This window comes from Pan paniscus, chromosome 19, assembly GCF_029289425.2.
Source record: "Pan paniscus chromosome 19, NHGRI_mPanPan1-v2.0_pri, whole genome shotgun sequence".
Lineage (NCBI taxonomy): Eukaryota > Metazoa > Chordata > Mammalia > Primates > Hominidae > Pan > Pan paniscus.
Window position 1 is genome coordinate 24,803,459 of NC_073268.2, and position 12,925 is coordinate 24,816,383.

A 12,925-nucleotide genomic window follows, 5' to 3' on the forward strand; every position below is an offset into this window, starting at 1 on the left:
AGCACTTTGGGAAGCTGAGGTGGGTAGATCACTTGAGACTGGGAGTTTGAGACCAGCCTGGCCAAAATGACAAAATTCCATCTCTACTAAAAATACTAAAAATTAGGCAGGCATATGGCACATACCTGTAACCTCAGCTACCTGGGAGGCTGACGAACGAGAATCACTTGAACCCCAGAGGGTCAAGTTGCAGTGAGCCAAGATTGTGCCACTGCACTCCAGACTGGGTGACAGAGCAAGACTCTGTCTCAAAAACAAACACACAAACAAATAAAAAGAGATGAGGTCTCACTATGTTGCCCAGGCTGGTCTGGAACTCCTGGGCCGACCATTCCTCCTGCCTCAGCCTCCTGAGTAGCTGAGTACAGGCACGCACCTGGCTAAATTATGCACTTTATAAATAAATGAATTGTACGTTCTGTGAATTGTATCTCAATAAAGCAGTTTTTTTTCTTTTTTTCTTTTTTTTTTTTGAGAGGGAGTCTCACTCTGTTGCCCAGGCTGGAGTGCAGTGGCGTGATCTCGGCTCACTGCAAGCTCCACCTCCCGGGTTCACACCATTCTCCTGCCTCAGCCTCCCGAGTGGCTGGGACTACAGGTGCCCGCCACCACATCTGGCTAAGTTTTTTGTATTTTTAGTAGAGACGGGGTTTCACCGTGTTAGCCAGGATGATCTCGATCTCCTGACCTCGTGATCTGCCTGCCTTAGCCTCCCAAAGTGCTGGGATTACAGGCATGAGCCTCGGCGCCTTGCCACAATAAGCAGTTTTTTTAAAAAATGCCGCTTATTCCTAGTTGTTTCCTTACTGTCTCGTCTCTAATTTTTTAATGCATCCATTCCCTTGATCCTTCTAACTTCTGCCTATCAGTCCTTTCTCACATTCACTTTCTTCTCTCTCTAGACTCCATAGCTCATTCATTTCAATCACTACTAGTAACATCCCATTTCTCTTGCCACTCCCATATGCCTGGAACTGGATCAATTCAAATGTCTGCTTTCTCCAGGCCTACAACAGACTACTCCATTGCCAAAGGGGGTTACACACACACACACACACACACGCACACACTCTTACTTTTTGAAGCAGATGTCATTCTTTTGTTTTTTTCGAGAGTCTCACACTGTTACCCAGGGTGGAGTGCAGCAGTGCAATCATAGCTTGCTGTGGCCTCGACCTCCTGGGCTCAAGGGATCCTCCCACTCCAAGCTCCCAAGTAGCTGGGACATAAGCACACATCACTGCGCCAGGTTGATTTTTTGTAGAGAGATGGTCTCACTTTGTTGCCCAGATTGGTCTCAAATTCCTGGGCTCAAGCAATCCTCCTGCCTTGGCCTCCCAAAGTGCTTGGATTACAGGTGTGAGCCACCGTGCCTGTCCTGCTCTATCCTTCTATTTCACAAAAACAAAACACAGAAAGGAACGCTAACTTCCTTTCCTTCCCACTTCTTTGTAATTACAATGGAAGATACTTCTCATCTGTTTCCTACATCTTCTCGTGTACTTAGTCAAGAATACCAGTACTTAATATTATTATCTATTCTCTCTTTTTTTCCCCTTTTTTTTGAGACGGAGTCTCGCTCTGTCGCCCAGGCTCAAGTGCCCGCCATCATGCCCGGCTAATTTTTTGTATTTTTAGTAGAGACAGGGTTTCACCATGTTAGCCAGGATGGTCTCGATCTCCTGACCTCGTGATCTGCCCGCCTCGGCCTCCCAAAGTGCTGGGATTACAGGCGTGAGCCACCGCACCCAGCTTTTCCCTCCTTTCTAATCTTCCTTTGCACATACCTTTCCTTCCCACTTCTCTGTAATTACAATGGAAGATGTTAATCTTGTCTGGTTCCTACTTTTTCTCATATACTCAGTCAAAAATACCAGTACTCAATATCATTATCTATTCCCTCTCTTTTTTCCCCCCTTTCTTTTCTTTTTTTCAATCTTTGACCTTATTTGATACTCTCCTAACTTTTTAAAAAACATCCAAATCACCTCTTGATCTCAAAGCTACCTCTCCAACTACCATCTCTTCAGCCTTCCCTCAGTCAAATTTCTTTAACAAGTTTTTTTGGCCAGGCACAGTGGCATGAACCTATTGTCTCAGCTATTCAAGAGGCTGATGAGGATTGTAAGTTCAAGTTCAAGCCCAGCTTGGGCAAAATAAGGAGACCCATTTGCCAAAAAAAAAAAGAATTCTTGGAAGACTCTCAGAAAATGGCAGTGGCACAGTTTTATCTCTCTTCAAATCTCCACATGGAATGAGAGCTCTGGACAGCAAAACCGAGACCCAAACCAAAACCCTGGCCAGACACAGTGGCTCACGCCCATAATCCCAACACTTTGGGAAGCCGAGGTGGGTGATCACCTGAGACCAGGAGTTCGAGACCAGCCTGGCCAACATGGTAAAACCGCGTCTCTACTAAAAATACAAAAATTAGCCAGGCATGGTGGCACGCACCTGTAATCCCAGCTATGCAGGAGGCTGAGGCACAAGAATAGCTTGAATCTGGAAGGCAAAGCCACTGCACTCCAGCCTGGGCGACAGCAAGACTCTGTCTCAAAAAATAAAAAAGAAACCAAAACCTTCAGACAACACTGCAACAAAGTTAAGTTACCAGGTATCCCCCAAGACCCAAAATGTAAGTGCATAACACAGCACCAACAGCTGTAGCACCTGTATAGTACTGGTGTCCACGCAGGAGAAAGCAGAGAGAAAGCAAATGGACCTGAGAACAGGAGTACACTGAAATAATCAACAGGCAGTCAAGGGAAAGCACAACAGTCAAAACTGAGAACAGCACTTACAACTAGCAAGGGGGCCATACACGGTGGCTCATGCCTTTAATCCCATCACTTTGGGAGGCCAAGGTGGGTGGATCATCTGAGTCAGGAGTTCGAGACCAGCCTGGAAAACATGGTGAAACCTCATCTCTACTAAAAATACAAAAATTAGCTGGGCACGGTGGCACACGAGGTCCCAGCTACTCAGGAGGCTAAGGCAGGAGAATCGCTTGAACCCAGGAGACGGAGATTGCAGTTAGCTGAGATTGCGCCACTGCACTCCAGTCTGGGCGACAGAGTGAGACTCTGTCTTAAAAAAAAAAGGTCTGAAGGGATGAAGCTGACCTGCTGCCAGGGCTTCCTTCTGGGGACAGGGCCCTACACTGTCCCTAGAAGGGAGTTCCTAGAAGAGAAACTGTTGAGAGCAGGACCAAATTCAGTAGGACAGGGATGGTCCAGAACAAGCTGGGAAAGGGAACAAAAGCAACAAATCTCAGAAAGCAAGCCACCATATTTCTCACCACCACAGAAAAACAACAGAAGCAGCTCTGTGAAGTTAGAAAAAGCTATTCTAAATCATGCTTCCTTCTAAAAGACCAGGAAAACTAATTTTACATAAAAATGAACAGAAAATACAGAAGTTAAATCCCATATAAAGTTATAATAAGAAAAAATAATAACATTCCTACAGACAATGAAAGCATGCCAGAAAGACATCCGCATATCATATCAAAATTGCAACTTCTATTTCAAAATAAGCTAAAAAGACATTAAGAAAATTATATAAGGCATGAAAGAACATCAATCAGAATTGGAAAAACTCAAAAATGAAATGAGAACTCAGAAAGGTATGAGCATTAGGAATCAAAAACTATTTATCAGGTATCACCACCTAAAAGTCCCACACCTTCTCGATCTCAAAACATCCAAAACCTAACCCACAACTGTCCTTCCAGAACTCTTCTCCTGGGGTCCCTTCCTTAACAGTTAACACCATTCAACACCATTCATCAACCTGCACATTCCTTTGACTCCTTTTTCTTTTTCTGAGTCAGGGTCTCACTTTGTTGTCCAGGCTGGAGTGCTGTGGAGTGATCACAGCTCTACAGCTTTGACCTCCCTGGGCTTAGATGATCCTCCTGCCTGAACCTCCTCAGTAGCTGGGACCACAGGCCTGCGCCACCAAGACCGGATAATGTTTTGTTCTACTTTTCTTTTGTAGAGACAGGATTTTTCCATGTTGCCCAGGTGGGTCTCAAGCTCCTGGGCTCAAGCAATCCACCTGCCTCAGCCTCCCAAAATGCTGTGATTACAGGCATGAGCCAAGGTACCTGGCCTCCTTTGACTCCTTAATTTAGGTTCCACATTCAATCAATGAAGGGGTTGTTAGTACACTAGAATCTCTCTCTAATCTGTCCACATCTTGCCATTCCAACAAGTATGAACCTTCTTTAGGGGCACCATCGTCATGCTCCTTGGACTATCCTAACAACCTCTAAACAGCTCTTCTGCCTCTAGTCTTCCTTTGTGTCTCACCCACAATTCATCCCCCACATTTAAGCCTTCAGTGGTACTTCTTTCCTAGCCATTAGGAAAACATCCAAACTCCCTTACATATAGAATGGTAAGCTGCTATAAATTCACAATCCCCAAAACTCAATGAACACTCCATATTGCCTGTCAGTTTCTCCAACGTTTCCATTCTCTAGTGACTACAGACGGTCCCTGATGTATGATGGTTCAACTTATAATTTTGACTTTATGGTGGTATGAAAGCCATAAACATTCAGTAGAAACTGTACTTCTCAGCTGGGTGCAGTGGCTCACCACACATGTAATCCCAGCACTTTGGGAGGCCAAAGTGGGAGGATCCCTTGAGTCCAGTTCAAGATCAGCCTGGGCAACATAGAGTGACCTCATCTCTATTAAAAATATTTTTTAAAAAATAAAAAAGAGGCCAGGCACTGTGGCTCATGCCTGTAATCCCAGCACTTTGGGAGGCCGAGGCAGGCGGATCACCAGGTCAAGAGTTCAAGACCAGCCTGTCCAACATGATGAAACCCCGTCTCTACTAAAAATACAAAAAAAATCAGCCAGGCATGGTGGCGTGCGCCTGTAATCCCAGCTACTCGGGAGGCTGAGGCACGAGAATCGCTTGAACCCAGGAGGCAGAGGTTGCAGTGAGCTGAGATCACGCCACTGCAGACAGAGTGAGACTCTGTCTTAAAAAAAGAAAAAAAAAAAAGAAATCGTACTTCTCGAGATGCTGGATAGCAACAGAGAGCTGCTGCTCCAAGTTAGCCAAGAAGTTATCTTGAACTTCTGAACTTATGATGGGTTTACCAGGATGGGATGTAACTACACCATAAATCAAAAAGCATCTGTACTGCAGCAAATATTCCCCATCCCAAAACCACTTCTAACTCTGAATTCTGTCCACTTCTATTTTCACTATCACCACTCTATTCCATGCCACACTCACTACTTAACTAGATTCCTACAATAGCTTTCTTAACTAGCTTTTCTGTCTCTGATCTTGTTTCTCTTCACTGTGGACAAAATAACTGCTATAAAAGAATCCTCAAATTTTACAGTACATAGCATCAACCTGGGATATTCTTTAATACATAAATGTCTGAGTCTCCAATGCCCCTCCCAAGAGTCTGTTTCAGTAGAGAATGGCTAATTGGATTTTCTGATGCAAGTGTTCTCTGGATCTGAAAAACACATCTTTAAAATTTAAATCAGACAAAGCATAGTGGCTCATGCTTGTAATCCCAGCACTTTGAAAAACCAAGACCGGCGGATCACTTGAGGTCAGGAGTTCGAGACCAGCCTTGCCAACATGGTGAAACCCCATCTCTACTAAAAATTAAAAAAACAAACAAACAAAAAACAGTAAATAAAATTTTTTTTAAAATGAATAAATAAATCCAATCGCATCACTTTTTTTTTTTGACACAGGGTCTTGCTCTGTTGCCCAGGCTGGAGTACAGTGATACAATCTTGATTCACTGCAACCTTCACTTCCCAGGCTCAAGCAATCCTCCCACCTCACCAATTAGTGGCCCCTGCTCACCAATTTGTCTTTATTTCTAATACCTATCCTGTCCCAACAATGCTCCAGTCACACCTAATTACTCCCAAGTTCCCAAACGCTCTCTATCTTCTCTATCTGGGCTTTTTCTCTTTTTAAAAAAATTTTGGGCCAGGCGCAGTAGCTCACGCCTGTAATCCCAGCACTTTGGGATGCCGAGGTGGGTGGATCACGACGTCAAGAGATGGAGACCATCCTGGCCAACATGGTGGAACCCCGTCTCTACTAAAAATACAAAAATTAGCTGAGCGTGGTGGTGCGCACCTGTAGTCCCAGATACTCGGGAGGCTGAGGCAGGAGAAATCACTTGAACCAGGCGGGGCGGAGGCTGCGGTGAGCCGAGATTGCACCACCGCACTCCAGCCTGGCAACAGAATGAGACTCCGTCTTAAAAAACAAAACAAAACAAAACAAAAAAAATGGGGGGCACGGTGGCTCATGCCTGTAATCCCAGCACCTTGGGAGGCCGAGGTGGGTGGGTCACCTGAGGTCAGGAGTTCGAGACCAGCTTGACCAACATGGTGAAACCCCATCTCTACTAAAAACACAAAAATTAGGCAGGCGTGGTGGCATGCGCCTATAATCCCAGCTACTCGGGAGGCTGAGGCAGGAGAATCGCTTGAACCCAGGAGGCAGAGGTTGCAGTGAGCTGAGATCGAGCCATTGCACTCCAGCCTGGGTAACAGAGCAACACTCCATCTCAAAAAAAAAAAATTTAATTTTTTTTTTTTTTGGCTGGGTATGGTGGCTCATGCTTGTTATCTCAGCACTTCAGGAGGTCAAGGCAGGAGGACTGGTTGAACCCAGCAGTTTGAGGTTGCAGTGAGCTGTGACCCCACAACTGCACTCCAGTCTGGGTGACTGGGCAACAGAGTGAGACCCTGCCTCTTTTTTAAAAAAAAAAAAAAAAAAAAGAGGGCTGGGCACAGTGGCTCACACCCGTAATCCACCTGTAATCCCGGTACTTTGGGAAGCTGAGGCGGACGGATCACCTGAGTTCACGAGTTCATGACCAGCCTGGCCAACATGGTAAAACCCCGTCTCTACTACAAATACAAAAATTAGCTGGGTGTGGTGGTGTGCACCTGTAATCCCAGCTACTCGGGAAGCTGAGACAGGAGAATCGCTTGAACCCGGGAGGTGGAGGCTGCAGCGAGCCAAGATCATGCCACTGCACTCTTGCCTGGGTTACAGAGCAAGACTCCATCTCAAGCGAAAAAAAAAAAAGAAAAAGAAAGTTTTTAATTTTTGTTGAGTACACAGTAGGTATATATTTATGCAGTACATGAGTTTTGTTTTTGTTTTTGTTTTTTGAGACAGTTTCCCTCTTGTTGCCCAGGATGAAGTGCAATGGCACAATCTTGGCTCACTGCAACCTCCACCTCCTGGGTTCAAGTGATTCTCCTGCCTCAGCCTCCTGAGTCGCTGGGATTACAGGCACCTGCCACCACGCCTAGCTAATTTTTCTTATTTTCAGTAGAGACTGAAAATGGGTTTCGCCATGTTGGCCAGGCTAGTCTCGAACTCCTGACCGCAGGTGATTCACCCGCCTCGGCCTCCCAAAGTGCTGGGATTACAGGTGTGAGCACCAAGCCCGGCCCATGAGATATTTTTATATAGATATACAATGTGTAATAATCATGTAAGGGTAAATGGGGTATGGATCGCCTCAAGCATTTATCCTTTGTTACAAACAATTCAATTACATTCTTTTATTAATATATATATATACTTTTTTTTTGAGATGGAGTCTTGCCCTGTCACCAGGCTGGAGTGCAGTGGCTTGATTTCGGCTCACTGCAACCTCTGCCTCCCGGATTCAAGCGATTCTCCTGCCTCAGCCTCCTGAGTAGCTGGGACTACAGGGACGTGCAAGCACACCCGGCTAATTTTTGTATTTTTAGTAGAGACGAGATTTCACCATGTTGGCCAGGATGGTCTCAATCTCTTGACCTTGTTATCCACCCACCTCAGCCTCCCGAAGTGCTGGGATTACAGGCATGAGCCACTGTGCCCAGCCAATAGTTATTTTTAAATGTACAATAAGTTACTGGTTGACTGTAGTCACCATGTTGCAAATATGAAATTCTAGATCTTAGTCATTCTTATTTTTTAAATTTTCTGAGATAAGAGTCTTGCTCTGTTGCCCAGGCTGGAGTACAGTGGTGTGATTATGGCTCACTGCCACCTCCACCTCCCAGGCTCAAGGGATTCTCCTGCCTCAGCCACTTGAGTAGCTGGAATTACAGGCATGCGGGACCATGAGCTGCTAATTTTTGTATTTTTAGTAGAGATGGAGTTTTGCCATGTTGGCCAGGCTGGTCTTGACCTCCTAGCCTCAAGTGACTGGCCCACCTTGGCCTCCCACAGTGCTGGGATTACAGGTGTGAGCCATCGCGCTGGGTTTAGATCTTATTCATTCTAATTACTATTCTTTTGGTACCCCTACAGCCTTTCTTTTATTTATTTATTTATTTTTTTGAGACAGAGTCTCACTCTGTCACCCAGGTAGCAGTGCAGTGGCATGATTTCAGCTCACTGCCACCTCCATCTCCTGGGATCAAACGATTTTCGTGTCTCAGCCTCCCAAGTAGCTGCGATTACAGGCATGCATCACCACACCAAGCTAATTTTTGTATTTTTTAGTAGAGATGGGTTTTTTTTTTTGAGACGGAGTCTTGCTCTGTCACCCAGGCTGGAGTGCAGTGGCACAATCTCAGCTCACTGCAAGCTCCGCCTCCCGGATTCACACCATTTTCCTGCCTCAGCCTCCCGAGTAGCTGGGACTACAGGCGCCCGCCACCACGCCCAGCTAATTTATTTATTTATTTTTTTTTTGTATTTTTAGTAGGGACGGGGTTTCACCATGTTAGCCAGGACGGTTTCGATCTCCTGACCTCGTGATCCGCCCGCCTCGGCCTCACAAAGTGCTGGGATTATAGGCGTGAGCCACCACGCCGGGCCAGAGATGGGGTTTCACCATTTTGGCCACGCTGGTCTCAAACTCCTGGCCTCAAGTGATCCATCTGCCTCAGCCTTCCAAAGTGCTGGGATTACAGGCGTGAGCCACTGCTCCTGGCCCCTGTGGGCTTTCTTGACTGTTGTTCTCTCTGCCTAGAACACATCTTACCCAGCCAACTGTTTAATCTTTCCCGACTGCCTAAGATGGATTCAGTACCCAGCTGTAACACCCTACTTAGCCCTATCCCAGTGCTATCCCCTATCAGCAAGTGGTACAATTGCTTGAATGTTTGTCTGACTTCCTTATTGAGTTGTAAGATCTCTAAAGATAGGAATTTTGTTATAGTGTTCACTATTCCATCCTCAAGGGCTTAACAGATTCTAAAATGTAGTAACAGTTCTAAAAATGTATAGACAAAATCTTTGATCCACCATCCAATTCCCCCTATATATAATCCCATTACCAGACTCCACTCAACAACCCAGGAAACAAACACTTATTCTGATGGCATCTCTAGTAGTTTATCCAAAAGACAGGAAACTTTCTCCTAAAAACAGAAAAATCCCCACCTATAAAATGATGGATGCTCTTGGCACAAAACATTCCGAATCCTACCCTTTCAAAGTCTTCAGATAGATTTGGAAAAAAATAACCAATTGGCTGGCTTCTCAACCTACACTGCATAAAACAAACTGTCAAACATCTTTCAGAGGACTTCAAGATATCCTCACTCTCTTATTTAGAATCTCATATTCTTCAGACAGGAAGAGAAGCCAACTAACAGTATAACACCTGTGGCTTGAGACGGCATGCCCCAAGTTTTCCCTAGGTCTAAAGTGAACAAGACCTTCTGTAACACTTTTTCAGAAGCATAAATGAAGAATACACAAGAGGATAAACACGGAGGTCATGGTACGTTTGCAACGAAGGTGTGTACACGTTTTTAAAAAGCATTTCTGATCTATACCATAGGAAAAAACCTGTCATACTCACTTCCGAGTCTTCTGCACTTTCATAATCCGAGAGAACAGCTGAAATAAAACAGAAATATGTGGAAAAAAAGAAACCCAGAAACATTTTTTGGCTGCTTATTACAGGTCAGACTAAGAGTCTCATTTAATTCTGACATCAACCTACAACGTGGATAAAATTATAGTCCCCACTTACAAAAGGAGAAACAGGCTCAGAGGGTAACTTGCTGAAGACTATACTGCTAAAGCCTATGCTCTTAACCACTATGTTACAAAAAGGCACTCTGTGGCCCTAAATCCGTGACAGTGTGTGAGAATGTCGATGTTGGAAATAGATGACCTGAGTTTATGTTAAAAAAAACTCTTGTCCTAATGGGGTAAAAGATGCTACTCACCATCACCTTCAATGCCATCTTCACTCTCCTGAAGGAAAGCAGAAGACATGGGTTAGTTCTGTGATTTCCAGAGGTGGGGAGCCCAATAAAGAAATGTGGGTGAAAAGCTGAAGATTCAGCACAAAATGGTTGGAGAGGGAGACAGAGATAGGTAAATCTTTAACAAGTAGTAGCAAAGGCAGATCTGGTCTCCTTCCCTCCAGCCCCGACTTCTGAATAAAACATCCGCTTTCCATCTCCAGCGGCTCTACCATCCTCCCAGAAACCCCCAATCCTTCTTCTTCCCTTGGAACTCCGGATGCAAACTCGCATTGGGATAACTCCCCTTTTCTCTCAAAAACAAAAAAAAGTCCCAGTATCTACTATCAACTCACAGACACCTAGCATCACCTACACCCCGCCCCCGGCCGGCTCGCCGCCCGGTCCCCACCCCGCCCCGCCTGCGCGCACTCACACACTCCGACTCCTCAGCACTCTTGGCGCCCCCGCTCTCCACCCGCCGCAGATGAAGGGCCCCGGTTCGGCCTCCGCGCTGTGAAGGCAGAGAACCGCTGCCGCCGCCTCCGGCGCTACCGCTGCAGCTCCCGCCTCCCCGCAACGGGGAGCCGCCGCTGTCGGAGCCCGAAGCACCAGATTCCTCGTCCTCGGTGTCTTGCGAAGCGCGCTGCCGCCGCCGGTCCGCCATCTTACGGAGAACGGCCACCACCGGCGAGGTACTTACGCACCGCGCCCGTCGCAGAGGCTGCTGGGAGGCTGGATAGCTAGTTCCGGCGTGCTACGCGTGCGGCGCTCGGCCATCCCGTGTGTGTGTGTGTGTGTGTGTGTGTGTGTGTGTGTGTGTGTGTGTGTGTGTGTGTGTGTGTGTGTGTGTGTGTGTGTGTGTGTGTGTGTGTGTGTGTGTGTGTGTGTGTTGGGGGAGGGGCGGGGCGCGTGTGTGTGTGTGTTGGGGGAGGGGCGGGGCACTGGGCGGGGCCTAGGCCTGCGGCACGTTTGCGGCCGAACCGTATTACGTCTATCGGTGATGTAAGGGGGCGTGGCGCGGCTCCTGACTTCCCTTGGGCAGGCCTAGGGCGAGGGGAATTGAGACTTCAGCAGCCTCCCGGGTTCCCGGCCCGGCCATCTTGGGCTTCCCGAGTGGAAGGAGTCAACCTGTCACAGCTTCACTGCAACACTAGGGCTGTTTCATGGTTTTCTGTTTCCATTTCTCACTTCTACCTACGTTTGAAGCAGGTCAATTTACTGCATTCCTTTGCTTGGTAAAATCACGAATCAAGGTAAATCTTAAAAGCTGTAGTGCTGCGTCAGATTTGCTGCACCAGCCTTGTTTAAGATAACGGGCGAAGGAGAAACCAGTTGTCTGCAGTGAAGCCAGAGGACTTCTTGTTGCAGCGTTTTCTCTGTGTTCTCATTTCCTCTTCACGTTTCTTCCCACCCCAGCCATTACCTGTCCCAAAGTGCAGGCTGGTATGATGCCAGTACTACCGGTTTTGTTTTGGCTTTTTCGAGGCAGGGTCTCACTCTGTTGCCCAGGCTGGAGTGCAGTAGCGCGGCTCAGTGCAGCCTTGACCTCCCAGGCACAGGTGACCTCCTTGCCTTAGCTTCCTTAGTAGTTGGGACAACGGGCACACACTACCACACCCGGCTAATTTTTCTGTTTTTTGTAGAGATGGGGTCTCGCTCTTGCCCAGGCTTGTCTCCTGGCTGGGGTCAAGCGATCCTTTCGTCTCAGCCTCCCAAAGTGCTGGGACTACAGGCATGAGCTACTGCCCTTGTCAGGATTTTAGAACCTATTTAAAAATAAATGGTCAGTAGAAACAGATGTTGATTCAAAATCCTGACATTATTTCCTTCTTAAGGTTTATGGAAATTATTTCATTTTGGCAAGGCATTTGTCACCATTGAAAAGAATCAGTGTGTTTTCTTTGGACCATTATAAGGATATACAAAGTGCATGAGCTAAGTTTTTAGTGCACCTACAGGAGTGCACGTTAATAATGTATGTTATCAAACAAAGGCCACCATGGCATAGAATTCTTTCCTGAGTAAAATATATTTTTTTTTTTTGAGAGGGAGTCTCACTCTGTCTGTCGCCCAGGCTGGGGTGCAGTGGGGTGATCTCGGCCCACTGAAAGCTCCGTCTCCCGGGTTCACGCCATTCTCCTGCCTCAGCCTCCCGAGTAGCTGGGACTACAGGCGTCTGCCGCCAGGCCCGACTAACTTTTTATGTTTTTAGTAGAGATGAGGTTTCACCGTGTTAGCCAGGATGGTCTCCATCTCCTGACCTCGTGATCCGCCGGCCTTGGCCTCCCAAAGTGCTGGAATTACAGGCGTGAGCCACCGCGCCCGGCCTTTCCTGAGTAAAATTTTTTAAAATGACATGGTTAAGGATCCTGATGTTTATCAAATTTATAGATAACATGAAACTGGAAGTAATTATGAATGCCTTCAGAGATGAAAGGAAAATTCAAGGCCGGGCGCGGTGGCTCACGCCTGTAATCCCAGCACTTTGGGAGGCCGAGGCGGGCAGATCACGAGGTCAGGAGATCAAGACCATCCTGGCTAACACGGTGAAACCCCGTCTCTGCTAAAAATAAAAAAAAATAGACGGGCGTGGTGGCAGGCGCCTGTAGTCCCAGCTATTCGGGAGGCTGAGGCAGAATGGCGTGAACCCGGTAGGCGGAGCTTGCAGTGAGCCGAGATCGCGCCACTGCACTCCAGCCTGG

At 46.8% G+C, this 12,925-nt stretch overlaps 1 protein-coding gene across 5 annotated transcripts in view; it reads right to left on the minus strand.

Moving 5' to 3' along the window:
* Window positions 1-12,431, minus strand: part of CASC3 (CASC3 exon junction complex subunit) — a 37,562-nt gene extending 25,131 nt beyond the window's left edge. For 2 of the 5 annotated variants that reach the window (XM_008956770.5, XM_003831424.5), the window contains exons 1-3: window positions 10,657-12,426; window positions 10,203-10,230; window positions 9,830-9,867 (exon numbers count right to left, since the gene is read on the minus strand). In XM_008956770.5, coding sequence (XP_008955018.4) covers window positions 9,830-9,867; window positions 10,203-10,230; window positions 10,657-10,887 — 297 coding nt within the window. In that variant the 5' untranslated portion in view covers window positions 10,888-12,426. Of the gene's footprint in view, window positions 1-9,829; window positions 9,868-10,202; window positions 10,231-10,656 lie in introns of all 5 variants that reach the window. The other 3 variants (XM_055101065.2, XM_055101066.2, XM_008956771.4) reach the window with 3 other exon arrangements.
* Window positions 12,432-12,925: the final 494 nt, after the last annotated feature.